Raw genomic sequence first — 18,503 nt, 5'->3', positions numbered from 1 at the left:
CCTGACAATTCAATCATTTACCAGCCGTTCATCCAAAGCAGCTAATCTCCACACAGAAAGAAGGAAGGAGTAGCCTGCTTCAAATTAAACATGCCTCCTCCCAAATCTTTTTTTACCTAAACACCTCAACATTATCTAACAAAATAACCCCGCTACTGAGAGCCACCCTGGAAATGCAACAAATTCCTTGAGTGTGTGTGACAGTCCTTTCAAGGCAAACCCTCACACCAAGTAGACATGACAAATCTAGTCTAGAGTGCTTAAGTTTTATCTTATAAATTATCAGCTTTTCATTTTGCAGTCTGTAACAGCACTCTTTCCAAGTACACCATCACTTTGCCTAGAGTTTTAAATTATCAATCTAGTACAAAGTCACTGGAAATAATGTAACACAAAGGTGTACAAAGTACAAACACCCTTCCCTTGTCCACAAAAGCAACAACCAGGCACTCCTGGAATCCTCGAGCTCTTCAGAATACAAATTTCACAAATTTTGACCTAATTATACATACAAATTCAAACAAGCAAATTAGATCTACTATTGAGTTCTACAGTCTGCTTTTTTTACTGATGGACTGAATACAGTCTTCTAAGTTTAAATAAGCTGGTTCTTTAAACTGGTTATAAACAAAGTTATTTTTCATCATTCATATGTTGGTAGGTATTTCTAGAAGGGAATTCTATTTTTTCTGCAATGAATAGTTTTGTGCAGACATGTTTGTGTGTTTTCTATAAAAACAGTTTAGAAATTAAAATGCTGAATTAAAGATGTTCATTATAATGAGAGCCCTTGTCAAACGCCCTATCCATTCTCATTCTGTTGTTATATTGGAACACAGTGGTAATATTCCTGGGGGTCTCAGTAGTAAGTTCTGTTTGTTCCTATGTTTCATTTGGTTTGTGTTTTTAACCTTTTATCATTTGTCATTTCTGTTATGTCTTCACTTCACTTGTACTGGAAACTTGAAACCATAAACTATTACTTGTTAGAACTGAGAACAAATTCAAAATTAGATGAGAGAGCTGAAGAGTCCAGTGGTTAAGAGCACCAGCTGTTCTTCAGAAAGCCAGGTTCAGCTCTCAGCACCAACACGGACGGCACTGACAGCTGTGTGTAATCTCAGTTCCATATCTAACGCCCTCTTCTGGCTTCCCTGGGCACCAGGCACACACATGGTGCACAGATATAAATGCATGCCAAAAACCCATAAACATAATAAAACAAGTATACTTTTTAATAAGTAGATGGTAGACATTTAATTTGCACATGACCAAACTTTTCATGTTATCCTCTCAGACGTCCTCATGTTTAAGAATCCCAGACCATAATTATGAACAAATAAGGTATCATCATTGTTATCAGTAAAATACTAAAAGGCTCCCTATTTATATTCTTATATGAAAAGAGCCTTAAGAAAAACCAGAAGGGATCAGGAAACTGGGACGATGTCAATGTTTTCCTATATAGCATAATAATTTAAAAAAACAAGAGTTTTGCTAAACATTCACTCATTATACTAGATCTTTGTCATACTATACCCATAGTGAGTTGACTACAAGGATATAACTGACTTATCCCGAATATTTCCTCTTTCTTCTGGGTCTACTATCTTTAGCTATCTCTCTTCTACCGTTAACTATAAGTCAATTCAGTTACCATCATTTCAATAAATTATACAAAATAGGTATATTACCTAAGCCAAGTCAAAATGACAAAAGGAGATCGTATTAGAAGATCAAGAAAAAAGAAGGTGGAAGAATGGTGGCACATGTCTTTAAACCCAGCACTTAGGAAGCAGAAGCAGACAGATCTCTGTGAGCTGGAGAATAGCCAGAGCTACAAAGTGAGACTCTGTCTTGATAAACATCAAAACAAACAGGAGGTGGTAGAGAGGCTTCTATTCTTCCTTCTGCCCCCCCCCCCGCCCCATCTCTCCTCTCTAAGGTGTAACAGAGAAGAGTCCCTGGCTAAGATGCAGGAGGGTGCTGAGAGGAACCTACACACAAAAGGAATAAGGAAAAGTGGAACTAGAACAAGCAGCAGCTTACTTTGCCCCCGAGTGGAAATATGCCCCATTTCTCAATCACGTGTGCCTAGGAAAACTGGAATTTTGTCCTCTGAAGCACCCTAACTCCTGGCTAAAACTTTTATAGATTTGTCTTCAAATTTCAAGCATTACTTTTATCAAGTTCCAGCAAGACTACTAGAAAAACTGTGGTAAGCAATGTGGGCTATCTGAACAAATAAGATTAGTTCCATCAAATTTAAGATTTAAAAACTCCCCTTTAATATTCTGACAATAAATATTTTAACATAGAAGCTCAGTTCAGTACAAACTCTGTTTCCAAGACCTGGAAATTCTCAAGTTCAGTGCATCAGAAAGCTTCTCAAACAGTAGCTCTGAGGGAAGAGTGTGAGCGGAAAGCACTGAATACCCAGGCCTTGTTTGCTTCGTCGCCGATCCACTTTATTCAGAGGCACGAAAGACGACGGCAGGCTCTGGCTGCCTGGACAGGGTCTCCCTTGGCTGAGATTTAAGGATTTTAAATGCCTTTCTGCAATTAACGTTGATTTTACTCAATATTCTCCAAGGGTACAAGGCAATGATTTAACTAAACTATTAGTTCTCTAATTCAAACCAATCTGGATAAAAAAACCACAAGGTTTAATCTTTACAATATTATTTTTTATTAATATTAAGCTGCTTAAACATGTAACTTCATTTGTACAAAGTGAAAAATAAGTTAACTCACCTCAACTGTTTCGCATAATTCTGTTCAATTTCAATCCTCTCTTTAACAAACTTGGCGTATCTTTCCAAGAAGTCAATTCCCCATTGCGTATGCTTGTCTAAGCTATCGAACTGGTCCTAGAAAAGGAAAGCAAGAACAGGATGAACAGGTTGAAATTGTATCTACAAATATTTTAACCACTTTCCGATATTTGTACAGAGAAATAATCAAGTATAAAGTATAAAAGGAAACGTCTGGCTCCGCCCACCTTTTCCTAAATCAGAAGGACAAATGCTAGAGGACCACCTTTGGTCTGCAATTGTAGCTCTTCCTGGATTATCCTTTGCAGATTTTTGTAGCACGAATAATAAAAATCCAGAGACGGATACTGGGGTTCAACCTGAAGATCAGAAAAGCAAAGCAGCCAGCCAAAATGGGCGAGATCCTGTCTTCAGGAATCCTGAAGACCCCCACTCCACTGAGGTCCTGTCTCTTCCCCTTTACATTCCTCTCTCCACCCAGACATATGGCTCTTATCTCCACCTCCCTAGTGCTGGAGTCAAAAATGTGTGATCCCAAGTCCTGGGGTCACCTCTGTGTGAGCTGTATTTCTGTTTTAGACAGAGTCAATCTTGTGGAGCCCAGGGTGAACTCACAAGATCCATCTGCCTGTCTCCTTAGTGCTGGGATTAAAGGCGTGTACCACCACTCCTTGCCCTGTATGGCTGACTAGTATGACTGCTTTCTGCCCTCTGATCTTCAGGCAAGCTTTATTTATTAAAATACAAATAATATACCACTGTAGATTTGTCTTGCCAAGTCTCCATAACCACATAAGCCAATTATTTTAAAGCAATCTCTCTAGAGAGTAGTTATCACTCTGTACACAGAGTGCTAACGCTGGGCTTGTAAAGTAGCAAATCTCTAAGACTGTAATAATGGAACACACACCCTGTGTCTAGAACTAGGAGGAGGAAACAGAGGAAACAACTGTAAAGATAGGCTCAGAAACCAAAGAAATGGAGCAGTCAAAGGAGAGAGAGATTGTCCTTTGGGAGGATAAAGCCATCGGGCTAGAGAAATAACAGACAAGCTCACCGCTTGCTCCTAACTTCTGATGGGAAGATGTTTTTCATCTCACACCTTGACTTCCGTCACTTTCTATGAGCCTGAGCTCATAGGAAAAAAAAGTTCCCACTCTTTTTCTTTCTGCTGCACTTTTCTGATCCACTTACTGTGAAACCATCTTAGTCTCACTATCAAGAGTCCTGTGTTCCCAGTTCCTAATTGTCTGTGTAGTCCAGGTTCTGTCAGTAGTAGAATTTCACCCATCACCATAGGAAAAGGTAAAGTTAATAAAGCAAAAAAAGAAAAATAAACAACAACCCTTTCTTTGTAAACATATATATATATGTGTCCTGTTGGTTCTTTCTCTGGAGAACACTGAGGAAAACTTTACGAACTTTGAAATAAACAGAACTTGGCAGTCATTGTTTTGGCCTACGCTCCTCTACTAGCTCAACAGACCAAACCAAAATGGATTTGATCAGGCTGAAGGTCCTGCCCACCACGCCCAAACGAAGTTACCCACCTGGCCTGAGAAGTCAGGAGAGGGAGAAACCGAGACAAATAGTAATAACCAAGCCCCTAAGCATGCCAGTTTCAACCTGCACAAGCGCTTCAGCAACTCCCACAAGGAAAGTAATATTTAAACCTTCAAATTGCCTTTGCTCTGTTCTGCTTTCTCAGCCCTTCCCTGTCTGCAGGGCCAGCATGCTCCTTGTGTTTTATGGAATCAGTGTTGCCCTGTAAATCAGGTCAATTATAATCTCTTAACTTTTCAATTTTGTCTTTTGACAGATTTGCTGCCAATAAATGATACAGTATTTGTAGATGACATAGATAATAGATGCAGTCCCAACCACTCATCTTCAAAATGCTTTCTTCATAATTCAGAGTTCTTTGAAAAAGCAACTAATCACTAACCACTAAAAGTTCCCTTTATCTTCTGAAGATACAAAATTTATCAAAATTACATATTATGTGAGCCTATAACTGACAACCACTTATTTAAAAAGGGTAACATCTTTACAGCACCCAAGAGATAAACAGTGAATTTATGAGAAACAGATTTTCAAGGGTCCCTCCCAATACTTCTCGGGAACACTGTAAACAGTTCACCTTCCATATACTATGAAAATATTATTTCTGTAAGATTAACTATAATAACAACATAGTTCAATGTTCTACGGACTCCCCTCATTCATTTTCTCTTTACCTATAAATTACAAAGTGAATGAATTTCAACCTTATTCCACCTTCCCTTTTAGAATCCCAGTCAAAGTACAGGGCTAGTGACAGAATGGAAACACTCCAGTCAACACACCACTTTACTGGTAGTTAACATAGTTTTTCCAAGGAACACTGTTTTTTTGTTAAAGACATTTATTACTGAGAATAAATAAATGTTCAACACATCTTTTCTTTAATAGCTCACAAAAAAGTGGTTCTAAATATACAAGTATATTGAAACAGAACCTAACAGATGTTATAAGCTAAGAAATATTGGCTATATCTGTAATATATATTGTATTAATATAGAACTTTAATCAAACTACCCGATCAGCTGCATGACAACACTGTGGTGCATTTTACTATTGTTGTTGAAAATAAAAACTAAAAGTGAAACATTCCTTTCAGGGCAGCTACTTTGGAGACAGAGGCAGAAGAACCACATGGGTCCAGGAATTGTTAGAGGTGTTTTCTATGCAGCTTCTAAAGTACTTAACTTGTTGCTAATGAGGTGACTTGGAGCTGGAGGTAGTTTACCAAAGGAATCTTGTTAAGACAAGGTTGAAATTTTCAGCATTCTTAGGTCAAGAGGGGCTAGATAGTGATTTCAATAACCAATGATTTAATCAATGGTGCTTATGTCGTGGAACATCCATAAAAAGCCTAAATAATACGTTTAGAGAGCCATGTGCTACAGGGACCAAGGGTCTCACTTGGCACGCTGAGCCTCTCCAAACCTCATCTTACGTGCCTTTTCATACGGTTGTTTACCTGCATGTATCATCAAGTAATATTTAAGTGTTCTGAGTTTTGTGAGCCATTACAGCAAATTACGAAACTTGAGGAAAAGGTCATAGAAACAGCAGACTAAAGTCAATTCATTCAAATGTTCTAGAGGCCCAGGAAGCACCGAAGGTAGGGTCAGTCCTACAGTGCCCTTAAACTTATGAGGTCTTTTCTTCATTAAAAACAAAAACTAGCTTTTCCTCAAAATACAGTAAGATGACAAACATTACCTTGGCATTTCTTAATGTCTACCTATGCTCAATGTATTAAATTTAACCTAATACCTCTTTAAATCCAAGACACCAGTGTCAATTCATGTTTTATACACTAGTGGAGTTTTAGATAATATGAAGAATTCTAGAGTTTCCTGCTTAGCTCAGTGGATCATCTTGTATGCTCTTTTCTTAAGATTCCTGCTTTAAATAATGAACTAAGCTTATCTGCTCTGTATTAAATCCCGATTCCTCTGCTGAAATGTTACTGAATTTCTCCAGCACTCAGGAGGCTGACAAGAAAGAATCAACTATGACTGAGGCCAGTCTAGGTTACACAGTGAATTCAAACTCAGTCCAGGTACATATGCTGAGACCTTGTCTCAACAATAAACAAACCTGTTTTTAAAGTACATGCTATTTTATTTTAATATAGTCAAAGGCATTCACTCTGTAGATTCACCATCTAGAGTCTTGGGCTTTTATGTATGACCATTAGCTTTCCCTCGGCCATGCTGCCCCTGAACCTGCCTGATCTCACCTAATCTCGGACACATTAACATTTTAAAACTCAACTAATCAGACTAGTGAGACAACAGTCAAATTTCATTATTAATGGTTAAATTACAAGCTATAAAATCTTTTAACATATAATTCTCTTTTACAAGGTTTTACAGTTTGTAAGGTTTATTTTGTACTTTTTGTTTTGTTTTGGTTTGGTTTTTCAAGACAGGGTTTCTCATCACTGGCTGGCCTCTTAGAGATTCCCCCCAGCTTCTATCGCCTGTGCTAATATTAAAGATGTGCGCCACTACCTCCAGCTATTTTTGCTATTTTTAATTAGGGTGTGTATGTGTGTATGCATGTGAATACAGGTGCCCAGAGAGTCCGGGTGCATCAAATCCCCCTGAACTGGAGTTACAGGCAGTTGTAAGCCTCCCCATGTGAGCTGAGAACAGAACGTACTCTTAACTACTGAGTCATCTCTCTAACCCACATTTATTAATTTTTGACAAAAATCTTATGTATAAGTATGTATATATATATATATTTCTAATTCGTTCTTTTTAATGCAGAATTACATATAGCTCGAGTAAGTCTCAAACTCACTATGTAGCTGAGGATGATTCTGAATTTCTAATCCTATTTTCACCTCAAGAGTGCAGAAACTGCAGGTGTTGTCATGCCCATGACGATAGCTGCATGCATGCTAAGCAAGTACCTACCAACTGAGCTATATTCTTAAATATACAACTTTTAATTGTTAATGTAAATACTCAAGAATTAGTACTAGAGAGTTGGACCTGGAGAGTAACGGAAGATCAAAAGTTCAAGATCAGCTACATAGTGAGTACAAGATCTGCCTGGACTAAACAGCAAGACTCTGTTTCAAAAAACAAAACAATCAAAATAGAAACAAAAGTACTAAACAATTAACAAGCAGAAAAATTAAAAGTGTAATAATTATATTAAATATATTTTTACTAAGGTTTTACTGTATTTTAAATTAAATAAGTACCAAATAAATGTCACCTTTATTAAACAGAACAAAAATCAGTGTGAAAACGTAGCATGAAGGTAAGAAAAAGTCTGGCTGGTTCTGAGTGAAATAGACTTTGCATGACTGGAAACAAAAATAAGATTAGAGTTGGGAGGAAAAACAGTGAAGAACAAGTCTTAAGATAGAAACATTCTACTATGCTATAACCATATTTTATAGGTTTTCTTCTACCTCAAACAGTACATCTACAAGTTGAAAAATTACTTTAAAAAGTTAATATATTTAAAACTCAAAAATTCTTTACTTTTATGTTAAATTTTGCACAGTTCACTGAGTAGTAACATCTTGGGCTTCAAACAGACACATTAATTGCAATATATCAAGAAATAAAACGTATAACCCTAGAACCTGGGAAAATAATACAGAACAATCACACAGAGTTCGAGGCCGGCCTCAAGTATAGAGAATATCAGGCCACCAAACAACAGTATACTTGAAAAACTAAAATTTTTGGTAAATATTAGCTAATTTTGAATTCTTGAATTTTACTATTTTACTTGAATCACTGTTAAGAAGAACCAAAACACACATTAGTTGGCTGGCTGAAAGTTGTTGGAAACTGGATCTCACAATCCTCCTGCCTCAGCATTCCCAAAGTTGGATAAACGTGCCCTACCAAACCCAGTTCACAGATCAATTTTGCGGAAAGAAAAGAGTATCAATTATGAAGTTGGTCTAGTTATTCTAAATCCAAAAACATTAGATCAGAGAATATTATTTGCTGTTACATAACAGTCTTTAATCAGTTTAATTTTTCGTTATCTATATACTTATGGAACTCAAAAACAAAGGCTAAATGCAGAAGAGATAACAAAATGAACTTCCTCTGAAAAGCACTTAACTGCTGGTTGAATAATCACTCCTTATATAGTGCTTTAGAATTTACAAAGCTTTGCATATATTACTACATGTCATTAACAGTTTTCTCAAATACGGCATTTTACAAATGTGGACAGAATGTTTCTGAAATTGAGAAATTCACCCAGTATTTTCACTCTAAATCTCATTTTCTTTCTATTAGAAGACATAATTATTTGCTTAAGGTTAATAAGTAAATTTATTAGGACATAGTGGTCCCAGCATTATAAGATCACACAGCTTCCTACTCTAACCTTGCAAATATACTAGGGGGAAGGACAGAGACAATCTAAAAAATGTGATTAATAAAACCCCTCTGAAAACATCTGAAAAATGAAATTTATGCCCTGGTAAAGCTGAAGCACGCATGAGCAGCCCGAATATGGCGGTTCTGTTGACCTTGTCCATAGTGGGTTTCATGGTCTAAGTTGATGAGGACGACTGACCAGGTCTCTTCCTCCTGAAAACATCTACAAGTTAGAAATAAGAATATTGGGGCTGGTATGCTGGCTCTGCAGATAAAGGTGCTTTGGCACCAAACCTGACCACCTGAGTTTGATCCCCAGAACCCATGTGATGGAAGCAGAAAACTGACTCTGGCAAGTTGTCCTGACTTCCTTCGGAAGCTGAGGCAGTCTCATGCCCACTCACAAACACACATACACATGTAAATAAATAACAAAAACTGAAAATACTGCATCATCAAAGCATTAGCATCACTGCTTTGTTCTTGCTTTCTCTAGCATGTCTTTTCATTCCGGATTACTAGTTGAGTCTAATTTCTTTGTTCCTGCCTTAATCATTCTCTCTTCCTTTCAAAGGCATTCATTCATACCACAGCTTCTACGAAATAAATCCCCCCCAGTAGTGGTGTGCCCTAAACTAATCTTTTATCATATTAAATTCAAGACAGCTTTTCTGCTTCTTTTAGGCATTTCTTTTTAATTTTGTAAAATATTTCAAGTTAGCTTATTTTATTTACCTCAGAATAAGGAAAGTATCCTAAGAATTAGAATTAGAATCAAAATTAAATGTTCCATACTATGCAGTGTAACGCAAATTATGTTTGTTACTCCCAATAATCTATTATAATATGTGCTAGTTCATAAATTTATCTATTCAACTTATTTTCATCCAGATACTTTATATCTAATTCAGCATAAACTATTACAAAACATTATAAGTTTTTTCAAGTCACTTTTAAATATGCAATTCTTGTTTTTATAATTACTTTGATACAGTCTTGCATCCAAATGAAGTCCCAATAAAGTACTCTGGTAAAGGACCAAGGGACACCGCCTTTTAAAGACTTTTTAACTGAAAAGTTGAATAATGACTCTGCTGTCCTAGTTTAGACTTACTTTATGGCTCTGATTTGGCTGCCAGGATTTCTCCAGCACTTCTGAATACCAAACCACTACACTAAAGACATTTAAAAGACCTAACAGGGCTGACTTTTCTCCTCTAGTTCCTATGGACTGCAGAAAGATTTTCTGTTTGCTTTTGTCACATAAAGCTAAGAAATCAATGATGCCGTAGAGTCAATTAATAACAGCTACACACAAAGAAAACTAAACAATAATGTACTTTTGTCTAACAACCTAATTATTCTGATGGGTCCTTAGGCAGAATTACAAGTTTTATATCTGGACAACTCAAGCATCTTTTCAACTCAATTCTCAATTAAGCTCACAGTGACTTCGATTTTGATACAAACTATCCTTACCACAATTTTCTTTGTAGCTTCTCTTTCTAACACTGACTACACCTCTACCTACCTCAGATACCTGTTCTTATTGTTATTTCCATTGTAGTTAATCCTACAACATGCTCTCCCCCCCCCCCAACACACCTACATGGAAATTCAAGAATCTCATTCAGGTGGCTTGTTCTGTTTCCCCTCAAAACCCTAGTCCTGCAATTGTTTGCCCCCACAGAGACTAGTACTAACATATTACTATCTTTTCTTCCCCCTTCTTCATTTCATCTTTACACATGTCAGGTTCCATAAATCATTATAATCACTTCTCACAAATATTGCTCACTGTCTATGCCACTGTCAAATTTTAACACTGATCTTATATTCAGCTTTTAATTAACCTTTCCTTAAACTACTGTAGAAAGGGAAAGATAAAGAATCACGTTGATTGGTTAAACTTTGAGATTTCTGTCCACTAAACTAAGGGGTCTTTAAAGCTACCTACATCGAGCCCATTCTATCCCATTATCCTAGCCAACTATCTCATACCTTATTCTCTTAAACCACCTCCCACCCATTCCACTCAGAGTCAACAACTTTACTTCCCATTTCACTAAAAAAGAGAACAATCGAAGACTTCTATTTTGAAATGGGATACAAAGATGGGAAGTTAGCAAAATGAACATACACTGAAGATTACCTATAGACACGATATTCCTTTTATATACAGATATTTAACAATAAACATGCTTAAAGGCTAAGTACACACACACACACACGAATTTCACAAGAAACTACATTTACTGTAAAAAAAAAAAGTTTTAGCCTCTTATGTAATCTTCTGTGACCCAGAAATCTTATCCAATGCACCTCCAAGACATTCTGTAATTTCACTTATCAAAGGTGGGAGGAGCTGGAGCTTGCATTAGCAGCCTTTTGAAATGTAGCTTGAAAGCAACCAAAACAGGTATGGCTACTGCCAAGACATTTTAAGATTCACTGTCTCTTGTGAATCCTACACCCACATTTGGGGAAGTCTTATCCTTTCCCTGAATGCTTCTCTTTTTAATACTCCTTCCCCCTTAAACACATGTTAATCTCTCCTCCTAATAAACTTCACTCTTTTTTCATACTGGCTCACCCCAAAATTCTTTCTTGCAGCAAAGTCAAGAACCCCAGCTTCATCTGATCAGAGGTTTCTGCAAAGAACTCCTCCAACTGGCGCTGGCTGTAGCACGGAGCTGTGTCTAGCCTACTTGACAAAGCTCTACACTGATGAGAGAGACCATGTTTCACACAAAAGGTGGAAAAACTTGAGGAGTGATACTTGAGATAGTCCGCTGACACATGTGTACCCACATACAAAATAAAATGTATGGTGTTGTCCTCACACCCCCTCTCAAAAAAAATCTTACTGTGCTATAAATTAGCATCCTCAGGACACATTTCCCCTACTTCTTTACTGGAAAATTTCATCTCTCCCCTAAAAGTAACACTTTATAGATGCTAATCCTTTCTGTTTTCCTGAACATAAACACTACAGTATAAAGATTGTATCAAGTTATTAAGTGGTAGATAGCTCAATCGGTGGGCAGCACATACAGCATGGATATCTGAGACAAAGGAATGCTTCCAACTACTACCCTACAGGTCAGCACACTACTCAATTTACAGATAGTTTATTTCTGGAGTTTTCTCATTTAATATCTCAGCCTTTGGCTGACCATGGGTAAGTGAAATTGCAGAAAATAAAACCACAGATAATAAGAGACTACTGAATCATCTCCCTGGAGCTGACATTTTATCCTGAGACCACAGAACATAATCAGCGCACAGAGAAGCCAAGAGCAGAACTGGTCTTAATGTGTACGCTTTGTATTTTTAACACGGAAATTCTCCACAACAGTGTTAGCTTCCTTCTGCAGGTTCCCCTTTGATTTCTTGGCATTCTCTGTTGGGTTCATTTTCTTTTTCACTCTGGCCTGACTTTCCCTTTTCCCTTTCAAAACCAGATTCTTAATCTCCTCGGTAAGTGCAAATATAAAATCCTATCACAGGCATTAAATGGCTAGAAAGGACTTTAAATATTAGTGTTTGTGGATAAAGAAACTGAAACATAAAAACTATTTTCCTATGGTAACAGAGCTAAGTAATACAACTGAATCAAAGATACACGAGTCTTAATTTCCCATTTTCTCGCTTCAACTCAGTCCACTTACTTAAATAAATACTCTTAAGCTACATTTATTATTTAGAAATCAAATAGACTTCCTGGTGCTAATCTAATCTGAAGGGATACTTAGCTGTTAGTATATTCTTGGGAATAATTCCAAGGAGTGACCTCATGCTACTCTTACCATGTAATTATGGTTAAATGCTGAGATAATTTAGTTCTACCCATTTATGCTGCTGTAATTTGAAAGAAGCAGAGTTGACCCAGACAATACTTGATACCTTATTTTCATTAGTCTTATTAGAAAATCTTAACATTTACAATTAAGAAATTATCATTAATGAATTATATCATACAGGATATATATGCAAGTATTTACATCTATCTGATGAATTAGGTAGCTGGTTAGAAGTTATCAAAATAGGCTGACCCTCCCATTCACACCCAATTCCATCCCACTCCCGAGATCTCCAATTGGCTTTGGAAAGCGAGGACAAGGTGGTGGTACTCGGGCTTTGCTAACACTCATGAGGAAAAGTTCTTCCTTCTGGTTAAGAACGGCCATAACCGTTCTTATGACATTTCTGTGACAAAATGCCTGACAAGAACAATTTAAGGAAGGATCCGGCTCCAAGGCAGAGAGTATAGTCCATTACGGAAGGGAAGTCACTGACTGTGGCAGGAACATGAGGCATCTGGCCACTTAAATCTCCTGTCAGGAAGCAGAGAAATGAGAACTGGTGCTCCTCTCCCTTTCTCCTTCCCGTTAAACTGGGAACTCAAACAACAGTGTGGCACTGTCTACATTACAGCAGCTGGTCAGTTAAACCTTTAGGGAAACACCCTTGTAGTCACATGCAGCAGTGCTTCCATGGCAATTTTAAATACTATGAACTTGACAAGTAATAATCACATTTGTTTTATAATTTATTTTTCTTTTAATTATCTTAACCTAGTCACTTCATTACATGATTTTTTGATATAAAGAATGGGACCTTAGTTCTACCTCGGCCATGAGTAAACACATAATTCTCTAATATGCTCAAAAGATTATTCTCAAATTACAAAAATACACTATTGTTCCCTCCTGCAGAAGTTAATTCATATGAGCCTGTCAAACACCTAAAGAGGAACCTGCCCTCAGAAAAACTGTCTATTCCAGAAGCTTAAAACACACACACACACACCCCTCTGAAGACATACTGAGAAGAGCAACTATCCCCTAATGTCACTGAACAGGCATCCCTCCCTTGATCTAGCTGCTAATAGTCCTGCACTGCTCTACATGCCTTGATCCAAACCACAAGCTGCTTGCCTTGCCTGATATGCTGACCACTCTTCTCATTCTCTTGCTCTGTCCCTCCACGGCCATGCAGTTGCTTGTGGCTCTCCACTGCTAAAGCTAACTACTTTCTCAACCTCTGACTTGGAATTTAAATGAAATTATTTATTTCCCTCCTCTGAGGACGGGCACAGATCTCCAGTTTGCCTGTCAGGTTTTGTTGGTTTGCCCCCACACACTTTAAAATCAATACGCTGTCCTCAAATATCCTTATAGGTCCACTTCCAGGTTTTTTTAAAGCTATCAGACTAAGAACCCACAAACATGATACTGTGTTCCCTAAAACATCTTCATGACCCCAAACAGAAATATATGCATGTTTTAGTCAATATTTTCCTCTCCTTTCTTTTTTACTAAAGACTTATTTTTACTTTATGTGTATGGGTGTTTTGCCTACATGTGTGTCTGTACAGCACATGCATGCAGTGCCTAAGGAACCCAGAAGAAAGTGTCCGATCTCCTGGACTTGAGTTAGAGACAACTGTAAGCTGTCATGTAAAGCTGGGAATCCTCTAAAGCAGCAGCAAATGTTCTTAACCTCCAAGCCTTCTCTCCAGCCCTAGTTCCCTTTTCTTACAGGACTTAACTTGATTGCAGTAATAGCTGAAAGCATCATGTCAATAAATTCTCTTGCACAGTAACAAACTACGCATTCCTGATTCCACCACGACAATGTTCTGAAAAACTAGAATCCTTTTTCCTTTTTTCCCCACTTGAAACATGAGTGAGCTTAACAGTCATTCAAAAGTCCTTGCTTGAAGCAGCCCAATAAAGAAAAGGTGCAATAGGCTTCAACTCTATGCTAAAAAGAAGTATGAGTTTAGGGACAAGGAACTCTACCGGGCCCTGAACAAATGGGGAGGATCTTGTATCTCACAAAAGCCCAGATTATTTTCTATCAAAAACGGGGTCTCTCCAGGCATGGTGGTGCGCACCTTTAATTCCAACATTTGAGAGGCAGAAGTAGGCCAGTCCCTGAGTTTGAGCCCAGTCTGGACTACATAGAGTGTCCCTGTATCAAAACAAAACAAAACAAAAACAAATCTACCACTATCTAGCTTATAACCTGGTAGGTAGCTACTGTTAGTGCTGTGAGCTTTTATTCCAATTGTATTGGGGGGGGGGTTAACGGATTTTTCTACATTAATTAGAATACTTTAAATAAAGTTGGTAAGCTTATTATGTGGAAACTTGCACAAGAGATTTAATAAATTGCTTTTTTAAGATTAGGAGGCTCTAACATTAAAGGACCCTGAGAGAACCCAATTTGTAGGACTCCTAAAGCCACTGGTTAGAAAACAGAGATACCTAAAGGGAAGTACATGCTAATGCATGAAGTGTGGAGAACTTGGTTACCAGTTAGTGGCATTATTTTGGGAAGTTATTGAAACTTTAGGAGGTAGGGCACAGCCAGAGGAAGTACACCTCTTTGAGAGAAGCCTCTCTCTGATGTTTCATCGGGCCTCTGGTCCTTTCTTTCTCTTTGCATCCTGACCACTATGGAATAAACAGCAGTGATGCTCTGCCCAATTGCATAGGATAAGCAACCTTGGACCAAATTTTCTGAAAACATGAGCCAAAGCAAGTCTTTTTTCACTTGTTTCGATCAGGTATTTTAACTATGTCGACAACAACAACAAACTAGCACACATTGTAATTTGTTCTCTAAACACATGACTTAAAAGGATGCATACAATAATCAAGGAAATTCCCCTTCCTCATTAAAGTTCTCACTTAACTTTTGTTTTGCTCATTTTCACTTGGTAAGTTAGATTCTATTTTTCATTAGGAAAACTAAATCCATAGATAATTCCCACTATTATGATTTGGACTTTAAATATTCCCAAATGCCCATATGCTGAAAACTTGGTTCCCAGCATCTAACACTAACAGGAAGTGGTAGAACCTTTAAGGGACGTCTCATAGGAAGTTGGGAGCAAATGACCTTGAAGGGAATATTGGGGCCCTAGCTCCTTCCTTTTTATTTTGTTCAGTTTTGCTTCCAGACCACCTGAGATTAGTAGCTTTACTCTCTCAGCATTCCCTACCATGAAGTACTCACTCACTACCTGGCCAGACGTCAACCAACTCTGTGCTGAAAGCTCTAAACTTCCAGGTACTTGTCACTACTGTGGAAGGCTAATGTACATTTCTTTCTATCGTTAGCTATCAAATTATAATACTCTGCATTATTCTTACCTGGCTTCTAAGCTCAATTCTTTCAAGGCTGGGAGATCGCTGATCGCTGAGTGGGTAAAGTGCTTACTCTGCAAGCATGAGGACCTGAGTTCAGATTCCCACCAAGCATGCAAAGCCAGTTATTAAGAGTGCAGCTCTAGTGCCAGTGCTGGGGAACAGGCTTTTGGGGCTCACTGGAGGCTAGCCAAGCCAAAAGAAGGAGCTCTGGGTTCAGTGAGACCCCATCTCAAAAAATTAAGATAGAGAACAAATAGAGGAAGGTACTTGACAGTGACTGCTAGTCTCCACACAAGCATGCACCACAAACAGACATATGAATACAACATCCCTGTTATAGGAAGGTCGCTTGTTGTTTCCCGGCCGCCCAGACTCCCGAAATAACCAGACAGAAACTGTATGATTTAAATCACTACTGAGTCAAACACTTCAGCATAATGCTAGCTAGCTTTTATATCTAGAATTAACTCATTTCCAGTATTTTATATTAGACCACGAGGCTCGTGGACCAGCAAGGTCCCAGCACGTCTATCTCCAGCAGTGGTTCCATGGCTTCTCTTTGACTCCTCCTTCTTTCTCCTAGCAATCAGTTTAGTTTTCCCTGCCTACCTCTCTCTATTCTGCTCTGAGCAGGCCCAGGACAGTTTCTTTATTACCCAATGGTATTCATAGCATGAGGGGAATCCCACATCACATCCCCCACTTAATCCTTTTTAGTTTGTTCACTATATCTCTTGCCCTTTTTTCTTCTCCAGTGCATTGCTTCAGAGATCATTCCCTCTCCCGCACTATTATCTTATCTCTAGAACTTTCTCATTCATAAACAGACCTGTAACATCTTCCACGCTAAAGCAAGTAAACTCCTTTCTCTCCTAGCCCCATTTTTCTGCCCCCTTTATTAGCAACTTTCTCCAATGAGTCATCTTTCTTTTTAAACCTTGCATTTACTTTTTTCTTACCCCCCAAATGCTTTCATGGTGGTTTGAATGAGAATGTCCCCATCGGCCTATATGTTTCAATACTAGATGGAACTGTCTGTGGAGCCTTGGGAGGCGTGGCCCTCATAGGAGCTATGTCACTGGAGGTGAGTTTTGAGGGTTCAAAAGATTGATATCATTCCCACCTCTTGCTTATGGTCTGAGACGTGAGCTAAGGCATCGTGGCAAGAACAGCTGAGACATCATACACTTTACTACTTTGGAACTATAAAACCAATTTTTGCATCCTGTAGCAAGATTAATAAAAACCTAGAGACAGAAACTGGGGTTCAACCTGAAGGTCAGAAAAGCAAAACAGTCAGCCAGCCACTGGTTCTTACCTTTACCTCAGTCTGAAATGGCGATCCTGCCTCCAGGAATCTCAGAATGAGACTGACTGAGAGCTGTCTCCTCTTATTTTATAATCCCCTCTGGTTCTGGGATTAAAGGTGTATACCACTATCTCCTGGTTTCTATAGCAAACTATTGTGACTACTGGAATTAAAGGTGTGTATCAACACTGCATGGTCTATAAGGCTGATCAGGATGGCTGTTTGTTACTCACCAATTTCCAGGCAAGCTTTATTTATTAAAATAAAAATGAAATATTACTAAAGTATCTATCTCCCACTTATCCCTAACTGAATTTACCCTCCTTGAGACAGGTTCCTGTGTTTAACAGTCCTGACTGTCCTGGAACTCACTTTGTAGACCAGGCTGCTGAAAATATTCTTAATTCACACCATTTGCTAATTCCAAACCAAAGAGAATTAGTGTATATCCTAAAAATTCTCAAAAATAAAGATGCACTAAGACTAAATACGTGTTTGTAACAGCCTGGTGCCACACAGTAAAGGATATTCCAACAACTCCTGGGGCTTAGGTAGGAGGTCACAAGTTCAAGACTAGTCTTGACAACTTAGTAAGAAACTGTCACAACTTTTAAAAAGGTAAAAAGAGACTGGAGATGTAGCTCGGTGGTAGAGTGTTTGTCTAGCATTTACAAGAACATGGGTTCAACTCTCAGTACCAGAAAAAAGGAAGTTTGTTTCTGACAATGAAATAATCAGGTGGTATTTACACTTATAATGGTATTTAGAATTACAGAAAGAATTAAAATTGATTAAAGAAACAGATGAAGCAGAATATTAAAATTATTAACATTTTATTGCTTTTAACTTTCAAAGACAAAAATGTTATACCTGTAAAACATATTAAGACAGGATATGGTTACAATAGCATATCTAAAATAGAAATAGGGATTTTTATTCAAATTTAACCAAAGAATTTATTCTCTGTTCATCTACCTTTATTACTAAGAGTAAACTCTTCTGTTTTAGAGTAAGTGGTGTCTTCTTTTTAATCCACTCACATTTAGAGCATGCTTCCTTTAACTCTCTTATCTGGGGAGCAGTAACAACTTTGTATTATAACTTGCTTTGTACATTTAAAGACTTAGTAAGAACTAGAAGAACATTACAGTATTGGGTGCACCAAGAAATCTGGAGGGTGAAAACAGCCTGTTAGTATACAGACCAACATCTTCTACTATGTACATAAGATTGAAGTTTTTATTCCAACAGGTAATTCAGCAGTTATTCCTTATAAATAGCAAACACTGAGGCAGCACACATTTATACGCAGGTCATTGGTTTAATTCTCCATCTACTCACA

The 18,503-nt window shown here is 37.9% G+C and overlaps 1 protein-coding gene across 3 annotated transcripts in view; it reads right to left on the bottom strand.

The window, feature by feature from the left end:
• The window catches only part of Fnbp1l (formin binding protein 1 like), a 77,332-nt gene that overhangs the window by 45,788 nt on the left and 13,041 nt on the right, over window positions 1-18,503 (bottom strand). For all 3 annotated transcript variants that reach the window (XM_085677762.2, XM_085677760.2, XM_085677761.2), the window contains exon 2: window positions 2,755-2,870. In XM_085677762.2, coding sequence (XP_085533888.1) covers window positions 2,755-2,870 — 116 coding nt within the window. The remainder of the gene's footprint in view (window positions 1-2,754; window positions 2,871-18,503) is intronic.

The sequence above is a fragment of the Myodes glareolus genome, chromosome 17 (assembly GCF_982192425.1).
Source record: "Myodes glareolus chromosome 17, mMyoGla1.1, whole genome shotgun sequence".
Taxonomy (NCBI): domain Eukaryota; kingdom Metazoa; phylum Chordata; class Mammalia; order Rodentia; family Cricetidae; genus Myodes; species Myodes glareolus.
The sequence above is the reverse complement of the archived record's forward strand: the minus strand, read 5'-3'. Positions and strand labels throughout refer to the sequence as shown.